Source organism: Emiliania huxleyi (assembly GCF_000372725.1).
Source record: "Emiliania huxleyi CCMP1516 unplaced genomic scaffold EMIHUscaffold_23, whole genome shotgun sequence".
In the NCBI taxonomy this organism is placed as follows: Eukaryota; Haptophyta; order Isochrysidales; family Noelaerhabdaceae; genus Emiliania; species Emiliania huxleyi.
In genome coordinates this window covers 542998-565497 of record NW_005200333.1, presented here as the reverse complement: position 1 = coordinate 565497, position 22500 = coordinate 542998, and the positions used below count along the sequence as shown (strand labels likewise).

General features: G+C 66.4%; 3 protein-coding genes across 3 annotated transcripts; all 3 read left to right on the top strand.

The window, feature by feature from the left end:
• The first annotated feature begins 7282 nt into the window (after positions 1–7282).
• On the top strand, positions 7283–8787 carry EMIHUDRAFT_434970 (hypothetical protein). The gene is made up of 6 exons (XM_005779551.1): positions 7283–7304; positions 7507–7620; positions 7845–7910; positions 8006–8164; positions 8234–8415; positions 8483–8787. Exons 1-6 carry the CDS (start codon positions 7293–7295, stop codon positions 8637–8639), a joined length of 690 nt encoding a protein of 229 aa, XP_005779608.1. The 5' UTR covers positions 7283–7292; the 3' UTR covers positions 8640–8787.
• A 2783-nt stretch (positions 8788–11570) lies between these two features.
• On the top strand, positions 11571–15485 carry EMIHUDRAFT_450185 (putative transketolase; the record flags this gene model as incomplete). The annotated part of the gene is made up of 8 exons (XM_005779550.1): positions 11571–12008; positions 12266–12345; positions 12394–12585; positions 12763–12857; positions 14598–14632; positions 14705–14755; positions 14868–15086; positions 15153–15485. The coding sequence occupies 8 exons, from the start codon at positions 11571–11573 to the stop codon at positions 15483–15485; spliced, it is 1443 nt and encodes a 480-aa protein (XP_005779607.1).
• A 2198-nt stretch (positions 15486–17683) lies between these two features.
• On the top strand, positions 17684–18420 carry EMIHUDRAFT_45571 (hypothetical protein; the record flags this gene model as incomplete). The annotated part of the gene is made up of 2 exons (XM_005779549.1): positions 17684–17905; positions 18067–18420. Coding segments are annotated over 2 exons (576 nt in total), but the record flags the coding sequence as incomplete, so codon positions are not given.
• Between the last annotated feature and the right edge of the window lie 4080 nt (positions 18421–22500).

Here is a 22500-nt window from a genome sequence, read left to right as displayed (position 1 = left end):
TACCACGACGGCGCTTCTGCGCTGAGGGCGTGTCCCACTTGCCAGCCCTGCCAGCCCACCTCCTCGAGGAGATTCACCGCGGCAACGTGGTCGCGTTCATGGATTCCTTGAACGATATCGGTGTCGAAACACCGCTCTGACAGCGCTCAACAGCTGTGAACCATATTTTGTCGCCATGACGACCGGTGTAGAAACCCGTGCCGTTGGGCGCACCTCTGACTGAGAGAGGTGTCGACCTCTGGTGGTGTTGCGCGCTCTGCGCAGCGCCACCGGCGGCGCGTCGGAGTGTGGCGGCCGCCTCTCGTGCGGTGCCAAGAGGTTCTCCGGAAGCGGAACCCTTACGCGCACCACCAGCGGCCGCCTTCAACTCCCCGGCGGGGCCGGCTGGACCCCGGCACGCTCGGCTTCCTCCTCCGCGCTTTGCGCAGAGTCACAATCCATGGGTCAGCTGCTGGTGGAACCACCTCAAGGCCGGCGCGCGGGCGATGGACTGTGAGCCGCCAGTGCTGCCATGCTGCCTCGGAGGCTCCGGGAGCGACAGCCTGGCGGGTACGATGCCGGGTCGCGTGCCTATTGCTGCTTGTCGTGCTGCTCCCATCGTCGCCGTCCATGTAGTATTATCTGTCAGACGACGAGACGACGACCACGCGGTGAACACACACAATAATAACGCACGGGCCCTCAGCGGAGCTGGGAAGAGGACCGCCGCAAGCGGCGTGGCGTGGAGCGGTTGAGCATCCCTCCGGGGGCCCCTCTGCGCCGGGGAGGCGTTGTTGGAGGCTAGGACGCTTGCGTCCGTCGCCCTTTTCAAACTCGGGGCCCAGAGCTAGAAGGGGAGATGGAGAGAACAACCACCCTGTCCCGTTATTGCGTACACCAACACCACAAAAGCTCTCTCTCTCCTGCTCCTCACACTCAGGGGGCGGTCACGACTACCGAGTCCCTCGAGCCTAGCTGCCACGTTCAAAACCAGGACGGCGACAGTGATGGTGCTATCACGGGCATGGTCAGGGGAAAGTGGAGCGGGGGGGGGCGAGCGTCAGCCAGCCAGGTACGGGATAGTAGAGCAGGCGCTTTGTGGGTGGCGGTGGGCGGCGGCGCTGGGTGGCCGGCCGAATCGTTAGCTGAGCTCCTCCCTCACGCTCGATCACGCATGACGCACTTATCCATCGCGTCCCAGTTCTCCAGCTGATCGTTGGTTGTATTTGTTGATTGGTCCTTTAAATCTCCTGGGTTGGCGTGCCCCGAGAGCTGCGTCTGGAGCTCCCGAGGCACATCGCCACACGACCCCGGCGTCGGCGCTCAAACAGGCCCCACTGGGAACCACACACACACATGCGCCGACGCCGTGAGGACAGGACACTCCCTGTCCACACATACAATCAGAGAACACTCGCGTGCAAGGGAAGAGGAGGGTGGGTCACGCGAGATTGCGCACGACTCGGACGATGGGGTTGAGCAAGCAGCCCGAAGCTGCGAGCCGACGGCGACGCGTGCTTTCGGCGTTTCGGCGATTTGGATGGATCGCACGTTTTGTTATGCTTGCTGTCCCCCTCTCCTCACGTTGAAGGATAACCTACATAGCCGCTGCGCGGCTATCTCCGATTATCCATCGCGTCCGAGTTCTCCAGCTGATCGTTGGTTGTATGACCGCCCTCCTTTCTCGTTCGGCGGCGGTACGTCTTCGGTCCCCGCGGGAAGCCCCGCGCATAGGACAACAACGTCTGTACCATACGCACAGACGCGCTCGTACATCATGCTCGGGCACCCCCCACAGTGTAGTGGTGTGAGCACACACAAGTACTAGCGGAGTGCTTAGCACACCTGCCTTGGCGGAAGCGTGAGGGTCGTAAGAATCAAAGCCTCTTGGTGCCAAACGTGCTCAAGCGCGCCGAAGAGAGACGATCTACGCTCCTTCTCGTTCGGTGTGAGTTAATAGATCATAGAACCGCGTCGTGGCTGTCGCATCGTCCGGCGGGCGGGACGGGTACGCATCGGTCGGTAGACCCGCGAGAGCTGTAGCGATTTAACGGCCAGTTTTACCAGCGGCACCGCGGTGGGTGCGCACTCGCGTGAAGAGGAGAAGAACTTTTCGACACCCTCGACGACTTTCTCGGCTACGGTTCCGACTCAGGCTCCGGCTAGTTGACAAGCTGCCGAGCCCAAGTCACTGTGAGTGCTGATTTCTTGTTGGCTTCTAAATCTCTCTCTCTCTCTCTCTCTCTCTCTCGCGCGCGCGCGCGTGGTGGACGCGTACTCCGCCCATCGCTGGCCGCAATCTCCCATCCTTCCCTGGGCCGCTTATCACCGGCCCGCCGCACGCACTAACCTCTTGAGTTTTCCGTGGCGCCCCGGCTTTTCCGCCCGAGCTCGTGACTCAGGCCACCACTACTCGAGGGGTGGGGCGGGGGGGCCCGGGTTCACACTGAGCCAAGGGGAGTTCAAGATTCTTTTTTAGCGAGGAGATGAGTCGTAAAATTCTTTGATGTTAAGACGCCGTGTACCGTGGGGCCTTGTTAGCACAGCAGCAGCAGCAGCTTCGATGTTAAACAATTCACTTGCAGAAAAAGGGAGAACAGCGTCTCGACGGCCAGAGGGCGGCGCCCCGTAGTGTGCACCTCCTCTGTGCCCGGCATGACTGCGCTGACTGCGCTTTGCTTGCTCTTGACCTCAAAGCTCGCCACCTCCATGCTCGGCGCGGATGCTGACCGCCGGCCCGCGCACGCTCAGAACGTCGACATCACGTCGCGCGCCGACGACTACGTGCCGCGCGCCGCCGAAACCGACAATTCGACGATTGCGGAGCTGGCCTTCTCATCACCTCACCTCTACCGTCTTGGAGACATTGTGTGGCGCTTCAGATCGCCAAAGTATGCGCTCGCGACATACCAGGTGAGCGAGCCATATGTTTGTGGCCTCTGGCCCGCTTCATTGGGCTGCCGGTACCTCCATGTGTGTGGCGACCGGCGATTCAACAAGCGCTGCTTCATCAGCCTTTTAGACCTCCGCCGCCCCGCTACTCGTGCCGCCGCCGGCGCAGTCCTCGTCCACCTCCGCACTGGAGACATGCTCGTGCGCGGCGATTGCGCGGCCGAGCCGCCTTGTCTCCACGACGGCAAGGCGACCCCCACCGCGGCGGGCTACCGGAGCATCCTCCCTCGCCTGCCTCTGCCCAATGCGTCCAGCGTCACGGTCGTCTACTCGACGCACTTCCAACTGCCGCCAGAGCGGGAGCGAAGCGCGGGAGAGGCGGAGGCCGCCGCCCGCATGTACTCCGCGCGCTCGGACGGCTACGCGCTCGCCGTCGGTCGCGTCTTCGAGGCGGCCGGGCACGAGGTCTGTACACTGTTAATTAATCGGCCGTCCGCGAGCCCCTAGATCGCCGACGGCGAGAGAGATGCCACGAGGGGTCGCGCTGGCGTCCATCGCCAGGCTCCCTAGCTCAACCGACGACCCTCGTGCCTCGGGATCGACGGCCGATCGTCATGCGCTGCACCAGTGGTCAGCAGATCGGGCCCACGTCCTCGCCCGAGCAACTATAGCACAGGGGCCCGCATGGGAGCGCCGCCTAAGCCCGCAGCGGGTGGGAGCGTGGTGACGCAGCGGACAACACACTGCCCGTAGGTGCGCTACCGCCGCACCGAGGTGCGCGCGGCTACGCCGACTCTTTCAGCCGCCGTGTGACGCGCCATCTCTTCTCACACCTTCCGCCGTGCGGAACAGGCCGCCTCGAGCTCGGCCGACGCCGCCGCCAGCGCGGACGCGGACATCCTCTCCGCCGCAGCCGCGGGGACGTTCGTGCGCCCAGACGCTGACTCCAGACGCGTGTATTCCGACTCTAGCACTCCAAAGAGGGCAGGTGCTGCGGACGCGTACACTCGTGGCTGTCTGAGACGGACTCAGACGTACGAATGAGGACACTCCGCTGTATGCATGGCTCAGACTGGACTCCTCTTGGTCCCTTCTGATGCCCTAGGCCACACACTTGGTCTTCACTTGGGGGGCTTTAGGGGCCGGGCAGGGGTTTGCCCCCCGAAACTGGCATGGGGGACCCTGAAGTAGCCCCTCGCATTCAGCTGCGGCACGAGACCTCGTCTTCCCGCCCTGACGCCGGTGCATGCACGACGCAGGTTCGTCCAGAGCAGCGGCCGATACTCGATGCTGATGGGCGGTGCGCGACATCTCCGAGACACCTCCCGGCCCTCTTCGCCCTTCCCCGCCACCGTGCCCGCCACACCGGGTGTCTCCACCTCGCGCGCCGTGAGGCACATCGGCAGCCTGCCGCGCACACACCTCCGCCACCCATTCTCCATCCCACTCTCCACGCAGAGTCGCACCCCGCTGCCGCCGGGCGGCGCACTCGCCCCACAGCTCTCTCACCCGGGCTCTGACACGCCCTAAGGGAAGGGGAAGGTACACTTCTCCACAGACCACACACACGAGGTGGTGGGGCAAGGGCCAGGCAGCCCTCGCGTCTCTGACACGTCCTCGGACACGTCCTCGACTCGTCCACAGCGGTCGCCGCCGCCGCCGGCGCCAAGGTCGTCACCGTGCCGACGCGAGCCTCGAGATCGCAATCTCGCTCGAGATCGCAATCTCCGCCTCGCGTCTCGTCCGCCGCTGCAGCTCCTCAGCTCGCCGCGCCGCTGCCGGATGCGACGCCGCTTCCCGCCTTCGTCGTCTCCACGGAAGAGAGGCTCGCCCTCACACAGCTTCACGCACACGCACACCGGGCCTTGCGCACGCGCCAGCTCCCGCCACGACCTCAGGGCCTGCTCAGGGCGCGGCGAGATGTGTGGCGCAGATGCGGCGGCGCCATCACCCTTTCAAAGTCGCGCGTGGAGCCCCCGCCACAGCCGTGCTCATCAGCCTTTCATGCCTGTCCTCTCTGTGCACAATACACTCGCACACGCCCGCGCGGCCCACGCACTGCGCTGCTGCCCGCGCCCTGAGAAAATAGCTCCAGCCGGCGTGCGCCCTCCCAGTTAGCAGCCCGCACGACGCAGCCGCACGCAGCTCTCTCTCATCCCATCAGCCGAATGATCGACCCAGCGTCTCCGTGCCCACCGACTACACCTCCTCGTGATGATCTGGCCTCGGCTGCCTCTTGCCCCCTCCAGGTTCGAGCGCGCCGCGGGGCAGGCTCGTGGGGCAGGCTTCACGCCGGTGCGAGTGCCGCCGGTCTTTGCGGCCGGCGACACATGCGGCGGGCGTGCCCTGCCCGGGAATGGGCAGCCTAGAAGCGGGATACGTATTCATAGGTAGTCCAACCAGCGCTCGAGAGGACGGCCGCAAGTCCGCTGCATTGTTTCACTGTGTTTGTGTCGCTCGTATTCACGCGGTGCTCTGCATACGCTGCACAACACCGTCCTCCCGCCGCGAGGCTGGCGTACTCAGCACGTAGGCTCGGGCACCCGCCGCTCGCGTTCCGAGACGGCTCCATTCCATCGTGAGTCCTCTACTGGTTGTTCGATAGGAACGGGCACCGGCTCGCGTTCCGAGGCGCGTGGCAGCGCATCGCCTACCGGAACGCCTCCGCCGCCATCTTCGAGGAGACATGCCCCCAGTCGCTTGGGTGTGCATAGGGGCCCGATCGTTTGCGCTGAGGCTGCCCTGTACCTCCTAGGACGACATCCTGGCCACCGGCGGCGCCTCCGCCGCCGCCGTCCGGGCGCACATTTCGGGGGCAGGGGGCGCAGACGTTGTTTTCCTTGGAGGCGACGGCAAGAGCTTCCGCTCACCATTAACAATTAAGAGTTAGCAACAGCACGAGCCGATACCACTCAATAGGCGACGGCAAGCGGACCAGCTTCCTCACGACGCACGCCATCTGGCTGAGCCCTCACGCGGCGTGGCAGCCTAGAAGGGGAAGACGTGCTCTTGTCTCCCAACCAGCGCTCGAGAGGACACGTACTCAGCCGTATTCTGACAGTATTCAGCGGTATGCAGCTGTACTCGCCTCCCTCGTATTCACGCGTGCTCTGAAGACTCTGCACAATACCGTCTTCCGCCCCGAGCTTGGCGTCTTCAGCACGTAGGCTCGGCAGCTGCTCCACTACACCGACCGCTGCCTCGACGGGTGCTAGCCACTACTAGCGAATCTGAACGCCGACCCTCTTCGCCCATGCATCCTCTACCATCATGTGTTAGGCCGCGCGCGTTTGTCGACCAGACCATACACTGCCTCTGCGTCGCCGGCCGCGACCCGATCATATGCAGGAGAGAGCAGGGAGGGGGGGAGGAGTGTGGGGAGCACCAGGCTTGCTCACCCAAACGCACTGGGCCTTGCACCTTGTGTGCTGTGAGGCTCCTGCCCGTCGGGTGTGGAGATGCGAGGGCTGGCCCTTGCCCCACCACTTCGTGTGTGTGGACAAGTGAAACGTACCTTCCTACCTTAGGTCGAAGAAGTATGCCTGGCAGCAGCAGCGGCAGCAGCAGCGGCAGCAGCAGCAGCAGCAGCAGCAGCAGCAGGAGGGCGGCGAGGCAAAGCACACGCGCTCCCGCGCTCTCTCGCCCTCTTGGAGGCGCGGGTCGGCGCCGGCACCGTCCCTCTCTCGTGCGCCGCTGTGAGAGTTCGTTCATGACTCTGATTGATGGTTGCTGTCGATTAGGCGACGTCTCTCTCGTGCGTCGCGGCGCCCATGACGCGCGTTGCTGGCGCGTTCGGCCGCGGCTTCTTCGTGCAGACACCGAAGATGCTGGATGCAGACCCTCGTATTCCGAGTCCGAGGAGACGCACTCCGCGCTAGTCACAGATTCAGCGGTATTGTAGCCCTCATATCTCTTAGCGGTATTCGCTCATGTGCACTCGAACACACGGCACACACCAGACCGCCACCCAGACCGTGTTCGCAACCCTGAGTGGCCTGTAGGTGAACCGTGCATACTCTCAACGCAGGTGCAGGACCGAGCGACGGGCAGGGCAGGAGCGCTTCACGATGCGAGTAACCGCGTCTCACTGGCCGTCGCCGCCCCCGCCGTCGCCGCCGTCGCCGTCGCCGCCCCCGTTGTCGCCACCGTCGCCCCCCCCGCCGCCCCCCTTCACTGCCCGCTGACGACGCTGCGCGACCGGCGCCACCCCCTAGATGCGGAGAGAGTTGTGTGCTCCAAGTAGCACTCGACTTTCGCCCAGCGCCGCGTCCGGAGAGGTAGACCCCTCTCCACGCCCCTGACGTGTGCCGTCTCCACAGCGCAGGCTCCACCTCGCGTGCTTCTTCGACGCGGACTCGCACCCGCTCGCGCGGCACTTCGTCCGCCACTACGCCACCGTCGTCGGTGTCCGGCTGGAGAGGATGACTTTCTGGGTGCACGCCCATCTTCAGCCGAGATATAGCCAGAATACAGCCGAGCTGAGCCGAGTAAGTTGAGATATAGCCGAGCATAGCCCGCCACCCCACCTTCCGCCGAGATGTAGCCGAAATACAGCCGAGCCTAGCCGAGATGTGGCGTCTTCATCCCGTGCTCACGCCGCCACACACGCTCTAGCTCGGTCTGCACGTACCATAGGTGCACGCGCCAACCACCACGGACGCCAACGGGGTAGACGACCCACGCGCCAACGCAACCGCCGCCGCCGCCGCCGCCGCGGAGCACTCCTTGCACGCCGAGGGCGTCGACGATGTGACTGTTCCTGCTCTCGTACTCTCCAAACAGGCGGTGGAGGAGAGCGCGGGTTGAGGAGTGACTCTGAGATCCATAGGTGCGCCTCCTCGTCTCGATATCCGGGGAAGCGAGAACTATTCATTAGTTCTCATCGCTCATCGCGCCGTGGTTCATCACAGGTGCGCCTCGAGGCGGCGGTCTAGTTGAGAGTTCGTTCATGCATGGTAATTCACCCGCACCAGGTACGGCGCATCTCGAGCCGGTGGAGCGACAAGCTCATGCTCAACGTCACAAACGATTTTATCAAGGCGCTCTCTCGCACCCTACCCCCCACACCGCCGCCGCCGCCGCCGCCGCCGCCAAAACACTCAGTGGAGACGGCTCTTGCCGTCCCTGGCCTCAGGCGCTGCCGCGCGACCGCTGGCTGGTCTTCGCGAACATCGACGAGTTCTTCTACTTCCCGTGCGACATGCAGCGCCGCATCGCGGAGCGGAAGACCACCTTTTGCGCCGACATGGAGGACCGCGTCGCGCAGAGCCGGAGGGCGGTCGAGCTGCGCGAGGCGTCATCGCCACGACGGGCCGACCGGTGTGAACAGCGTCTCTCTTCTCACAGCCCTGCGTGCCGACAGGCCCCCCCGATCGATGAGCAGTTCCCGGTCCGGTGCCGCATCCGCCAGTCGCTTCGCCCGCGGGGCCAGCGACCGACCACCACGGAAAAGATCACCCTGTTCCTCGCGTCACCGGCCGGCAGGCCGCACCGGCAGTACAAGAGCCCCCACCGGCTGTTCTCGCAGTATGGCAAGCTCGGCAGGTGCAAAAGCACGGGCTCTTAATGAGTAAGGCTGGTATTTAGAGGACGGCTCTACATTCTTAATCAGGTGCAATAACACGGGCTCCTTCTCGCACTACACGGCGACGACCATGTACGTGCAGGCGATAGAGAAGAAGCTGCGCAACTTCCGGTGGAACCCGACGGTGGAGATGGACTACCGAAGCCAGCTGAAGCTGCTTCGTGCGGACGCGCCTCTTTGCTGAGTGGATTCTGAGTCCGGGTGTGGAGATGCGAGGGTCGCCCCCTCGCCCCCGCTTGCCCCACCACTGTGTGTGTGTGGAAAAATTCACCTCACCTGTCTGCTAATGCCGCAGCCGCTCCTCGCTGCTCGGTGTGAACAGAGTTCGTACACCGAGCAGCTCCAGCTCCGCAACTCGAGATCCCTCGAGAGATCACGCGGAGTCGGCTGGGGCTACGGCTTTATGTACTCCAGACAGTCACCTCACCTTCGTGCGCCGACGGCTGGAGACCAAAACCATTGGAGATTGGGTGTGCCATGGCATCGCTTCTCCTCTCCCTCCTCCTCCTGGCCGCGGTGCGGGGCGAGCCCGAGCCTCCTCGCGGGGCGGCTCGCCTCCGGCTCGGACGTCGCCCCAAGCGCCGCCCCCGGCCTGAGCAAAGGTACCAGTAGCGGCGGCGTCCGCCATTTTGAAGGCGGTGCACGACACCTGTTTCCTCGCGCGTCGTGATATTTTGTCGTGTCCGCGTTAGAGCAACAGTGGCACAGAGAGACACTAACTGTAGTGAGCGTCGGGCTGGTGGTTAGACGTCCACACCACTCTTCACACACTTCAGCAAGAGTTTGTTGCACGCTTTTCCACTGTGGCAGTCCAGTGGCAGCAGACCAAGTCCAAGATCCAAGTCACATGACCCGCACCGACCACCGAGTTTGCAGGCCGAGCCGAGACTCGTAGTTCGCACCGGACACCAGCAGGAGCGACCGCTCTCCCGTCTCAGCGCTCCTGGGCCGCATCCGCCGCCATTCTGGCGGCAGCCGCCTTTGCCCTCGCAGCGGCAGTGGCCACGCGCCTCTCCTTGGCGGCGGCCAGCGCCGCCGCAGCCGCGGCCGCAGCCGCCTCAGCCGCAGCCGCAGCCTCCTCAGCCGCCGCCTCGGCCGCCGCCTCGGCCTCCTCCTCCGCCTCCGCCTCCTCCTCCGCCTCGTCCGCCGCAGCGTCCAAGCGCGCCGCCTCGGCCACCTCTGCCGACGCCGCTGCCTGGCTCTCCGGCGTGATGCCGAGCCGGATCCTCTCCTCGGTGAGCGTCGCGAGAAGCAGGAGAAGCCTCGCCTCCTCGGCCTTTTTCGCCGCCTCGGCTGCGTCTGCCTCCGACGGCGCCTCGGCACCCTCCTCAGGCTCCTGCGACGGCCCAGCCCCGCCCGCCCCGCCGCCCTTCTTCTTCTTCTTGCCCTTCTTGCCCTTCGAGCGCTTCTCCGCCTCGACCTCCGCCAGCAGCTCCTCGGCGTGCCGCGCCGCCTCCTTCTCCTCCGCCGCCCTCTGCGCCGCCCTCTGCGCCGCCCCCGCAGCCCACGCTGCCTCCGCCGCCGCCTTCTCCGCCGCCTTCTCGGCCGCCGCGTGCTCCTCGAGGGCGCGCACGCACTCGGTGTGGCCCTCCTGCTTGGCAAACTGCAGCGCGGTCCAGCCATCCGTAGTGCACAGCGTCACGTCTGCGCCCGCCCGCAGCAAGCAGAGAAGGGCGGCGGACTGGCCGTGGAAAGCGGCGAGAATCAGTGCGGTGATGCCCTTGCTGGTATGCAACGAGAGATCCGCGCCGCGCTGGAGCAGCGCCTTGGCCAGCCCCTCGTGGCCCTTCATCGTTGCGAGCATCAGCAGCGTCATGCCGCTCTCAGGGCCGTCCGAAAAGACGTACTCGAACGTCGCGTTCACCTGCCCGCCGCCGTCGAGCCACGCCAGCACCGCCTCCTCATCGCCTCGCCGAGCTTCTTGCACAACCTCCTCTGGCACCGCCCCGCTGCCTGCCTCGGCCGCCGCCGCCTCGCTCCGGCCCGCCGCCACTTCGCCGAGATACGTCCTGAAGGCCTCGACGCACTCGGTGTGGCCCTTCTCTTTGGCGATCTGCAGCGCCGTCTTGTCCGTCGCAGTGCGCAGCGCCATATTTGCGCCCGCCCGCAGCAACTGGAGGATGACGATCGGGCGGCCATGGAAGGCGGCGTTCGTGAGCGCAGTGTAGCGGGCGCTGTCCTGCAAGTCGACCTCCGCCCCGTGCCGCAGAAGCAAGTCGACCACCCGCTCGTGGCCTTGGTTGGCAGCCCACATTAGCGCAGTGCAATCGCAGCGATTGAAGTAGGTGGCGTCAATCAGCGCGGTGACGCCGTCGTAGTCCTGCAGGTTGATCTCCGCGCCGTGCCGCAGCAGCAGCTCGACCACCCGCTCGTGGCCCTCCTGGGCGGCGCCCATCAGCGCGGTGTAGCCGTCGTTGTTCTGCAGATTGATCTCCGCGCCGTGCTGCAGCAGCGTCTCGACCACCTGCTCGTGGCCGTTGACGGCGGCGGCCATCAGCGCCGTAGTGCCGATGCTGTTTTGCGCGTTCGGCTTCGCGCCGCGCTTCAGCAGAAGTTCGACCAGCTGCTTGTGACCGTGTTCGGCGGCGATCAGGAGGAGCGTCCAGCCACTCCCACCACCACGCACGCACGTCGCGTCAGCCCGCCCATCCCCGCTGAGCCACGTCTGCACCACGCCCGCCTTGCCGGCCGCCGCCGCGGCTTGGATCCTTTTCGGCAGCGCGAGCGGCGCAGCCTGTGGCGCCGTTGAAGCGTGCCCGCGCCGGGAGGCGGCCGAGCCAGCCTTCGTCCGGCCGGGCATGCAAACGGGCGGGGTTGCGGATGCTGAGCGCGCGCGCGCGCTCGCGCCTCTCTCTTCTCGGCGCGCTTGTTCGAAAAATTTTTTTCGCGCCGGCTTCTAGTGCCAGTCCCGTACCCGGTGTCGTGCGAAAAAAGAAAAGGTCCCTCGCACACACACGATACGGGAAAAAGAATTTCACTCCGAGCGCCGCAGGCGCCCCAAGAAGGCCACTGGCTGGCTCGGTGCCGCGGGCGTGGCGCCCGCTTGCGCGGAGAACCGCACGAATAGCGGTGCCGGTGCTCCACAGGCCCCTCCTGCTGCGGAGACCACTCTCCAATGGGTAGGGAGACCCTCCGCCAGCGCGAGCGGCGAGCGGCACACTTCCGCGTGCGCCATGAGGGCCTGGCGGACCGCGCTCCTGTCGACGCGGCCACGGTGCAGCGGTGCCTCCGCGGCCTCGACAAACACAACTGCAACCATTTCGGCGTGCGCGCCTGCGTGCGGATGGAGCTGGACGGACTGCACGAGCCGCCGAGCCACGCCTGGTGCGGCGGCACGCGCTGCCTCCTCCCGTGGCCGGCCGTCGGCAAGCGGACGACCTTCATCGCGTACGCCGCCTGGCGGAGGCGAGACCCGGCGGTGAAGCAGCTGATCGTCGGCGGCGCAGACCCGACCGTCTCGGAGGCGGCGGCCGAGGGCTGCGCACCCGCCGGCCTGCGCCAGGCGCTCCACTCCGTCGCGCCGCGCTCGGCCGTCTATGCCGTCGCGCAGATCGTGCGGCTGCGCTCGCTGGCGAACCGCGAAGCCTACTTTGGGCACGCGCGGCCAGCGGCTCGCTGCCCTAGAAGCGGAATGCGTGTTCATGCATTCCAACCAGCGCTCGAGAGGACACGTCTTCTTTCGCCGTCTCCCGCCGTATTCAGCGTATTCGCAGCCCCGTGTCTCCACGCGGTGCTCTGAGGACACTGCTCTGAGCACACGGCGCCGAGACCGTACTCCCGCGCCTGACCTCGGCTGTCTGCCTGGCGCAGGCTTGCGACGCGTGCGGGGCAAGGCCGGGCGAGGACGGAGGCGCTGCGGCGCGCTGCGGGCCGCTGCTGCGCTGCGCGCCGTGCCGTGAGTGTGAACGGCGTCTCTTCACACCTGCAGCTGTGAACAGGCCGCTGCTGCGCTGCGCGCCGTGCGGCTGCGTCTGCTGCGAGCGCTGCCTGTGGAGCACGTTTTGCGAGCCGCCGCAGTCGCAGTCCGAGGAGCGGGGCGAGGTGCGGTGCGGTGCCTGCCGCGCCAGCCTGCACACGCCGGGCGGCGAGGAGGCGGAGGAGGGCGCGGCGCTGGCGGGCCATTGCCGCGCGTGCGGCCAGGCGTGCCAAGGCCTAGAAGCGGACTCTCTCCCCGTCTCTCCCCGTCTCTCCCCAGGTCTCGTGCCCCCCGGGCCCCCGATCTCCCCCGATCTCCCCGTATCTCCCCCGATCTCCCCGTATCTCCCCGTATCTCAGGCCGGCCACTGGTCCCGCAGCTGCCCACACAGAGCCTCCCGCGCCTCCTGCGCCGCCTCCGCCTTCAAGGAGGAGGCCGAGGCGGCGGCCGAGGCGGCGGACCAGGAGGCGGACCAGGAGGGTGGCGGTGAGGAAGTGGGGCGAGGCGGCGGAGGGTGCGGCGGCGGTGGCGGTGGCGGCGGCGACGGCCGTTGTGAGGGAGGATGTGGCGAGTGCGGGTGCTTTGGCGTCGGCGAGGGCGTCGGCGGTGAGGCGGGAGGCGAGGCTGCGGCGGAGGCAGAGGAGGCGGAGGAGGCGGAGGAGGCGGAGGAGGCGGAGGCGGAGGCGGAGTATGTCTGGCGGGGCGAGGAGCGGGTGGCGCTGCCCGGCAGGCCTCGGCCATATCTCTGCCACATCTCGCCATACCTCCCCATACCTCCCCATACCTCCCCACATCTCGCAAAGCCTCGCCACATCTCCCCACATCTCGCCATATTTCGCCATATCTCGCCATACCTCCCCATATCTCCCCACATCTCCCCACATATCTCCCCACATCTCCCCTATCTCAGGCAGCCCCGCTGGACGTGCGGCTGGTGCCTCTACGATAACTTTTCGGGCCGGCAGAGCCGCCTCGTCTACAAGGCTCTCCACCACTAATCAGGCCGCTGAGTCGCCGGCCCGTACTCCTTCCTCAGGCCCAACTGCATCGTCTGCAACCTCGACCGCACCTGCCGCATGGCGGGGCGGCGGGGCGACGCGTTTGCCGCGCTGCCGCCGCGCGCCGCCGCCGCGAACTACGTGGCGCGCTTGAGCGACGAGCAGCGGCTTGAGGCTCTCCCAAAGGCAAACACACACACGCGTACACACACACACACACACACACACACACACACACACACACACACACACACACGCGCGCGCGCGCGCGTACACACACACACACACACACACACACACACACACACACACACACACGCGCGCGCGCGCGTACACACACACACACACACACACACACACACACACACACACACACACACACGCACACTCGCACACACGCACACACGCGCGCGCGCTAGCTGGCTATCTCTCGGCTATACCTCGGCTACCCCGGCTGCATCTCTCCCCCCAGGCCGCGGGCTCCTCCGACACGGCGCTGCTCCGCGCGCTCTGCTCGGCGAACGTCTCGCTCGACACTGCCTGCTCTATTCGCAATCAATCACCCCGGCATTGTTACTTCCTTAGGCCGGCGTCTCGCTCGACACTGCGGACGAGTACGGGCTGACCCCGCTGCACGTGGCGGCGTGGAGGGGCGCTGCGGCGTCGGTCCGCAGGCTCCTGCTCCTCCAGATGCGGAGAGAGGGGGAGATAGGGGGAGATCGGGGGAGATCTTCCGCCGGTTCGCTCCTCGAGACGCGGAGCACAGGCCCATATCTCCCCATATCTCCCCGTATCTCCCCATATCTCCCAATATCTCCCCATATCTCCCCGCATCTCCCCATATCTCCCCGCATCTCGAGAGGAGGGAGCACAGGCCCTTGTCTTCGCCCTCCCAGCCATCTCTCCCCCTCTCTCCCCACGCCGGCGCAGACTCGCTGCTCTTGGTGCGAATCCTCTCCCAGCCCGCGCGCACGGCGGCACGACTCCCGCGACCGCCGCCGCCGCCAACGGCCACGCCACCGCCCTCGACGCCCTCGCGAGCATCGGCGCGCGGCGTCTTCCCCGCCGCCGTTCCTACACACGCCTAAAAGAGTGCGCCGGTGGAGGCCTCGACCGATTGCCCACCCCGAGATCACCCCGAGATCACCCGAGATCACCCGAGATGACAGCGACGGCGTCTGCTGCGCCCGACGCCACCCCGAGATCACCCGAGATCACCCGAGATCAGGCGCCGACCTGGACAGCGACGGGTCGGAGAGGGGCGTGACGCCCCTCCTGCACATTCTCCGCCGGGCGGCGCCGGCCGCGCTGCAGGCAGCTGCCACCTCGGGCGAGGGCGACGCAGCGCTGCGGGCAGCGTGGTGCCCCGCGCGAGCGCTGCAGACGGTGCCGACGCCATCTCTCCCCATCTCTCCCCATACCGCCCCTATCTCAGGCTGTCCCGCTGGTCACATCTCCCCACATCTCCCCGCATCTCCCCACATCTCCCCTATCTCAGGCAGTCCCGCTGCCGACGGTATGCGGCGCGGGCTTGCGCGTGCTCATCTCGAGTCGAGAGGGGCACGCCGGAGCCGGGTCGGTGGTGATCGACGGCGCCGTCCCCGAGCCGCTGCTCGAGAAGCTCGACGCGCTCTTCGCCTCTCTCCCCCTCGCGCCGCGCTACAAGTGCACGCAGGGCCTCAACGACCGCGCGTACTTTTGCGATGCCGAGGGGTGGGTCAGCGCCGCGCTCGCCGGCGCGGTCGCCTCCGCCGCCGCCGCCGCCGCCGCGGCGGGCGGCGAGGGCGTGCCCATCGTCGGGACGCCGATCGCGCACATGCGGTTCCTGCTCTACGCAGAGGCGGGCGGGGGACTGCCGCCGCACGTCGACCTGTCGCGGACGGACGCCACGGGGCGCACCTCGACGCACACCTTCATCCTCTACCTCTCCGGCTGCGCGGAGGGCGGCGAGACCGTGCTGCTCGAGTCGCTCTCGCTCGGCAAGGGAAGCGTGCGCGCCGCCGTGACGCCGGTGCGAGGCCGCCTGCTCCTCTTCCCGCACGCGTGCCCGCACCTCGCCCGGCCGGTGGTCGCGGAGGGCCTACCGAAGCTGCTCCTGCGCGGGGAGATGTATTAGGGGAGGCGCGTACACCGTCGTTTTCAGCAAGCAGAGAGGCACGCGCTCACGCCGGCTTGCGAGCGAGAGTCGCCGGAAAACGCTGTCCTGGGACGCAGATGTGCCCGGTCGCAGAGGATACGGACTATGGGTGCCCCGTGTTGTGCCACGTAAAACTAAAGTTCTTGTAAAATTCTTTGTTGGCGCGCGCCCTTGTGTAGGGGGGGGGGGGGGCAAATCAACTCATGAATGGAGTCCTTCCGCTCGGGTGCCGGGGCCCCCGCCCGCTCGCCGCTGCGGGGGCCCCGGGGGGCCCGCTCAGGCTCTGCCCCGTCTGCGCTCTCACGTCTCACGAGGCTCTTGGCCCGGTCTTTCAAAAAAAACTTTTCCTGTTACGAAAAAGGGAGCTACCTGCTCCGGCGACACTAGGGACTCGGGCCTGATCCCGCACAAAACATCTCCACACTCTCTCCTCTCCTATGACACGACTCCTCCGACCTTGGGCTAGATTCCCACATTTGATTCACCACAAGCGCCAAACTGCTTCGCCGCGCGCTGCTTACAGCGTCAAGTGCGGCCCTTAGCTGAGTAGAACTCGAAGTGGGCGTCGAGGGGGCCTATAGTAGAGTGTGAGCCCGCGCGCTGCAAAGCTCGAGTGTGGGCGATGGCGCGAGCTGGGCCATGTACTAATTGCGTGTGACTGTTTCTGCCGTCTTTGAGGGGGCGTGGGCGTAGGAGTGGTGCTCTGCTACCCTTGCAGCCGAGCGCCTTCTCTCAGCTCCATTGCCTCTAGGGGGTTGTGGCCGTGGATTTGGCCCCCTAGCCCCCCTCTCCGAGAGCAGGCCTGTCCAGTCTGTGTAGGTGGGGCGGCGTTATAGCGCCGTCGTGGCGAGAATCTTTCCTGCCGATGTTGGGGTGTTGCCGAGGTGGCGTGACGGGGTGTCGCCGTACGCGGAGGGTAGGCGAGCGATGGTGGGGTTCCGGGGATTTGTCGAGGGTGGTAGTCGCCTCTGGTCGCGAGGTGTGAACGGAGCTGTGTGAGCTCTGACTAGATCTCGCTTGATATCCGCCGTGTTGGCGGTCTCAGATTGCTTCGGGCGAGGGATTTGGTTGGTGAGGGCGCGGGTGCAGCGCGTTCGAGGGCTCGCGGGCGAGGGCGAGTGCCGAAGGCGGTGTAGCGCGCGTCAGACCGAGGTCTGTTTGCGCCTGGTCGCCTGCATAGGGTCGATCTCGGCGGTTGAGTTAGTGTTGGCACCCCGAGTGAGGTAAGGGTGACTGAGCCGTGGGCAGGGCCTATCCGGAGCCTGCAGAGCAGCGGAGCCGGTACGTGGAGAGGGCCTCCGTGTCTAGGTGTGAAAGGGGTCCGCTGTGAACATTCACAGTCAGGGGTACAGGAATTGTATGCCCCTGCTGGCTGGTCCGGGATAGGCCCCCGTTGGCTTGGGCCGGTCTTTCACCTCTTGCTCACTTGCTGCCTGTTTACTGTTAAATGATAGTAATAGTACAGTGTGGTCGGAGGGCGCCCGGGTCGCCCCGCAGCGGCCCCGCAGTCCGCAGAAGAGCGCAGCTGTACTCGCACTGGAAGGGGAGGCACGCGAGCAACCCGATGGAAATCGCGCTCGAGAAGAGGCAGGCTACGAGTAGATCCGCCCCCCCAAGCCCGACCCGACTGACTTCAAGCTGACCTTCGACCTCAACACTGAGGAGGGAGACAGACAGCCGTGGGCACCATCTAGGCGGTCGTACGTAGCGAGGCGAGAGAGCACGGTGCCACAGGCGCGCGGCGAGAGGGGGGGGGCGGGGCGCCCGCCGCAGCGGCGGGGGTGGGGCGCTATCGCGCTATCAGACGCTTTCACAGAAAGGAAGAAACTAACTCGCGGAGGACGGCACGCCATCTGGACGCGCGAGAGACCACACAACGGGCCATGCTGTTCAACTTCGCCGAGGATGCGCAGGCCTCCAGCGCGTCCGCAGCCGAGCTGATGGAGGCGCGAGAGGTGGCGCTCGACGAGGAGGTTGACGCGAGCGGCTGGCCAGTAGAGGCGGTGTGGCCGTGTGTGTGCCAGTCCGCCGGCCATCCGGCAGCACGCCACGCCGCGACGCGAGGTGCTCCCGCCGAACGGTGCGCGGTGTGCGGCCTCGCCGAGCTTCGAAAGCCGATCGTGCCCGAGTCGCGGGTTCCGGAACTGCTCGCAGACGCGCCCGGCCTCTCTGCGGCCGTGCGCGCCTCTGATCTCGTGCCAGGAGGATACGAGGGCGGCTTCAAGCTCTGGGAGTGCGCGGTCGACCTCCTGCACGAGTTGGGCGCGCGCCACCGCGACGGAACCCTCCGCGCGAGCGGCGCGTCCGTGCTCGAGGCGGGTTGCGGCGCGGGCCTGCCATCACTGCTCGCGCTGCAGCTTGGCTGCCGTGTGGCAGTGCTGCACGACTTCAACGCGGAGGTGCTCCAGAGCCTCACCATGCCCTCGCTCCGCCTGAACGGCCTGGCGCACGCGCCGGCGCGCTTCTACGCCGGCGACTGGGCGCGCACACCCCGACGAGCCGGCAACGGCTCTAAGACACACCCGACACACTCTGAAGCCTCGCCGCTGCCGTTGGGCAGGCGCACCTCGACTCGCTGCTCACCTCGCAGCGGCGCGCCGAGGCGGCGGCCGTCGTGGAGGCCGCGGCGCCCTCGTCGTCCCCGCCGCTGCCACCCGACGGGTTCGACCTCATCTTGACCTCCGACACAATCTACGACGCCGGTGCGGCGCGGCGCTTGTGGCACCTCATCGCGTCGCAGCTTCGCCGCCCGGTGGGCCTCGCGCTCGTCGCGGCGAAGAGCTACTATTTCGGTGTCGGTGGCTCGGTGGCGGCGTTCCGAACGCTCGTCGAGGAGGACGGCCGTTTCTCGTGCACGAGCGCGAGGGTGGTTGAGGACGGCGCGTCCAACCGGCGCGAGGTGCTGCTGATCCGGTGGCGGACTCATGTGGAGTGATAAACCACCGAACAGCCTCAAACACACGCGCACCAAAATTGTGTAGCTTTTATGTGCACCATTTTTGTGAAATCTGAAAAAACGAGCACGGCAGCTTCGTGGATCGTGCAAGCCGGAAGCCCTTGAGCCTTGTGTGTGTAAAGGAACAGTCTCAGTCATTCCACACATCCAGTGCTTGTGGTAGAACACTCAGTCATGTGACTTCGAGAGAAATCTGACGATTTTTTATGCAAACATGCGAACGGGACGGCAGCCTGCGCAGCCTCTAACTATTCGCGTCGGAGCGTAGCGGAGTGGGCCCCGAGTTTGAAAAGGGCGACGGACGCTTGCGTCCTAGCCTCCAACAACGCCTCCCCGGCGCAGAGGGGCCGCCGGAGGGATGCTCAACCGCTCCACGCCACGCCGCTTGCGGCGGTCCTCTTCCCACCTCCGCTGAGGGCCGTGTCATTCTTCTTTCTGTTTAAGGTTCTCCATGCCATGCCAGTCGTCCTCCACACCGCCGTGGCGTGGCAGACGGTGAACGAGCTAGCGTGCGGGGAGAGCGGCATTGTGCACGGTGCGGAATGCATTGCCGTTCTTAACGGAGTCGCTTAGGCGGCTCCGGTGGTGAGCCGGTGTGTGTGCCAGTCCGCGCCAGTCCGCGCCCTTGTCGTGCCAGTGTGCTGTGAGAGAGGCTTGTATCTTAAGAATTCTCCATGCCAGTTTTGGGGGGCAAACCCCGCCCGCCCCCTAGAGCCCCAGGTAAGGCCTAGGTGTGGCCTAGGGCATCAGAAGGGACCAAGAGGAGTCCAGTCTGAGCCATAGAGCCCATGTCTTTGCCCCCGAAGGTCGCGTTCAAATGCCCGGAACGGACGTTACAGTGGTGTCCGGCCGGTGCGATCACCGAGCTCGCGAGCTGTGACGCTCAGGGAAGCCGGATGAGGTACTGGTTTCTTTGCCCGGGGCTGGCCTTCCCCCCAGGCTGGATCAGCTGAGCAAGGTTTATCCCTAGTCTGGCCGATTTTTTTCGCGGTATCCGCGGCGGGATATGGCGGGATATGGCGGGATATGGCGGGATATGGCGGGATATGGCGGGATACCGGGAGATACACGCGGATATGATGAGATACGGAGCCCCCACGATGTGTTCACGACAACGTCCGTGAAGCGTGAAACCGCAAATCGGACGCAACGGGCGAACTTCGCGCTTCGACGGCCCCGCTTGTCGAGCACATATCCATTCTCCCCTTTTCGAGCGCACGCGACGTCTAAGTTTCTTTTTTGCCGTCGCGCTCTGCGGCCGGAGCGCGGAGAGGCCGGGCTGCTCGGCGTGAGGCGGGCAGGATACGGCGGGATATGGCGGGATATGGCGGGATATGGCGGGATATGGCGGGATACGGTCAGTCGTCAGATATGGAGAGATACATCGTCAAGATACCGCAAAAAAATCGGCCAGACTAGGGCTAGGTTTGGGGAGAATCCTATAGTAGGATCGTCAGATATTTTGACGGATGACCGAAAATGGGCAAAAACGGGGTGTCAAGGCGTTCACCCCCAACACGACACAAGGACCATGCAGAAAACTCTTTTGTCCCAGACTCGCCTCTCGCCACTCTCGGGCACGTTCGCAGGTGGCGAACAGGCACGCGCGGCAACACAGAGCCTTGCACACCCTTTCGCCCTTCTCATCACTGCCCCGGCGCCCACTCCTCGACCTTTTTGGGCAGCAGCTGGTTCGACAGGTCCTCCCCGTGGCCCAGGCGGCCGTCCTCGCCCTTGCCCCAGGTAAACACGGCGCCGTCGGCGGTGATGGCGAGGCTGTGGAGGAGTCCAGCCGACACAGCGACGACGCGCTGCCCAGCGAAGGCCTCGACCTTCTTGGGCAGCAGCTGGTCCTGCTGGTCGCCGTGGCCTAGCTGGCATTGGCCTCCATAGCCCCAGCTCCAGACGCTGCCGTCGGCGGTGAGGGCGAGGCTGTGGCGACCTCCAGCCGACAGAGCGACGACGCGCTGCCCAGCCAACGCCACGACCTTCTTGGGCAGCAGCTGGTCCTGCTCGTCGCCGTGGCCCAACCGGCCAGAGTATCCCCAGCCCCAGCTCCAGACGGCGCCATCGGCGAAGAGGGCGAGGCTGTGGTTGCTTCCACCCGAAACAGCGACGACGCACCGGCCAGCAAAGGCCTCGACCTTTTTGGGAAGCAGCTGGCGCTGCTGGTCGCCGTGGCCCAGCTGGCCCCAGCCTCCACCGCCCCAGCTCCAGACGGCGCGGTCGGCGGTGAGGGCGAGGCTGTGGAAGCCTCCAGCCGACACAGCGACGACGCGCTGCCCAGCGAAGGCCTCGACCTTCTTGGGCAGCAGCTGGTCCTGCTGGTCGCCGTGGCCCAGCAGGCCCCAGCCTCCACCGCCCCAGCTCCAGACGCTGCCGTCGGCGGTGAGGGCGAGGCTGTGGCGACCTCCAGCCGACAGAGCGACGACGCGCTGCCCAGCCAACGCCACGACCTTCTTGGGCAGCAGCTGGTCCTGCTGGTCGCCGTGGCCCAGCAGGCCCCAGCCTCCACCGCCCCAGCTCCAGACAGCGCCGTCGGCGGTCAGGGCGAGGCTGTGGTTGACTCCAGCCGACACACTCACGGCACGCTCGTCGCCCAGCGAAGAGGAGAGGCGGGTCGGCGTGTTGAGCCGCGTCACGCCCTCGCCGTGCCCGAGCAGCTCTGGGTCGTTGGACGAGCCGCACGACGAGAGCCGCCCCTCGCCGTCGATGAAGAGGCTGTGCGTTTTGCCTGCCGCCGCCCTCGCCGGCGGGTTGGACTCGCACAGCAACGCCGAATAGCACAGCCACCGCACGGCGCAGCTCTCACCCTCTGGCAGCGCCGGCAGCTCGAAGCCGCGCTCTTGCGCCCACAAGCGGATGCCCTCCGCCGCGAGCGAGGCGTGGAAGAGCAGCGAGACGGCCGCGACGCGAGCGATGTCGAGGGGGCTGTCGCAGCGAGAGAGGGCGCGCTCGAGGAGCTCCCTGGGGAGGTCGAGGAGGCGGGCGGGCGGCGGCGTGTCTGGCGAGGGAGCGGCGGTGGAGGCGGAGGCGAGGCGGCGCGAGCGGCGGCGCGGCGGGGTGGACATCGCGAGAAAAAGAAAAAACCCCGGGAAAACTGGTATTCCGTTTCTGCCTTTTTCTTAAACTCCCTCGCACGACACTAGGCACGGGACTGGCGCGCACTGGCACTAACACAGGTACACCACGGGAGCCGACGACAAGAAACTGTGGCGAATCTCTCTGCCAACGCTTACACATCGCGGCAGTTGAGGCGCCCGTTACCGCGCGCGCAGCGCGATTCGCCGTCTGAGCCTAGCGTGGCGCGCGCGCGAACTCCCCTAGATACGATTACCGTACATATTTCTTTCCGCCATCGGGCCACGAGAGCTTGACAATGATCTCGCTGCTCTCATCGCTCTCGGTGGCCGCGCTCGACGCGCCGGTGCCGCTGATCTCCCCGCGAGGCGACTTCCAGCCCGCCGCGGCGTCGGAGCTCGCGTCGGTGGGCGGCGCTCGCTCGGTCGTCGCCACGGTCGGCGGGCGGCTGCGGGCGCGGCGCCTGCTCAACTCCATCTTTGCGACCGAGTTCGACACGGCGCGCGCGCCAGCCGCCGGCGAGGATCGCGGCGGCGCGTACGTGGCGGCCTCGCCGCAAGCGCCGGAGCTGCTGCTCGTGCACACGGAGGCGGCGTCGGCGGGCGAGGCGTGCGAGGACGGCGCGGTGGCGGACGAGTCGGCCTTTGGGTGCTTCGCGCTCGGGCTGGCCGACGCCGTGCTGGTGCTGCCGCCGTGCGCCGAGCCGACGCGCCCCGTCCTCGTCTCCGCGTACGAGGAGATCTTCGCCCAGCTGGCGGCGACGGCGGAGCCTACCGACGGCAAGCGCACGCTGCTGGTGCGAGCCAGCCACCACCGTGCCACGAGCCCCACCCTCCTCACCTGGGCTGCAGCCGCGTCCGCCTCTCCCCCCCCCCCCCTCCACCGCCTCGACTGCCGCCCGCTCCCTCCCCCCCTCCCCCGCCCTCACCGCCACCCTTCCCTCCCACACCCGCTGGC

Bases quoted from the DNA above. Each gene is read 5' to 3' on its own strand.
- EMIHUDRAFT_434970 (XM_005779551.1), top strand. The intron at 7,621-7,844 runs GTGACTGTTCCT...CACCCGCACCAG, and splicing joins ACGCCGAGGGCGTCGACGAT to GTACGGCGCATCTCGAGCCG. The intron at 8,416-8,482 runs GTGCAAAAGCAC...ATTCTTAATCAG, and splicing joins CAGTATGGCAAGCTCGGCAG to GTGCAATAACACGGGCTCCT.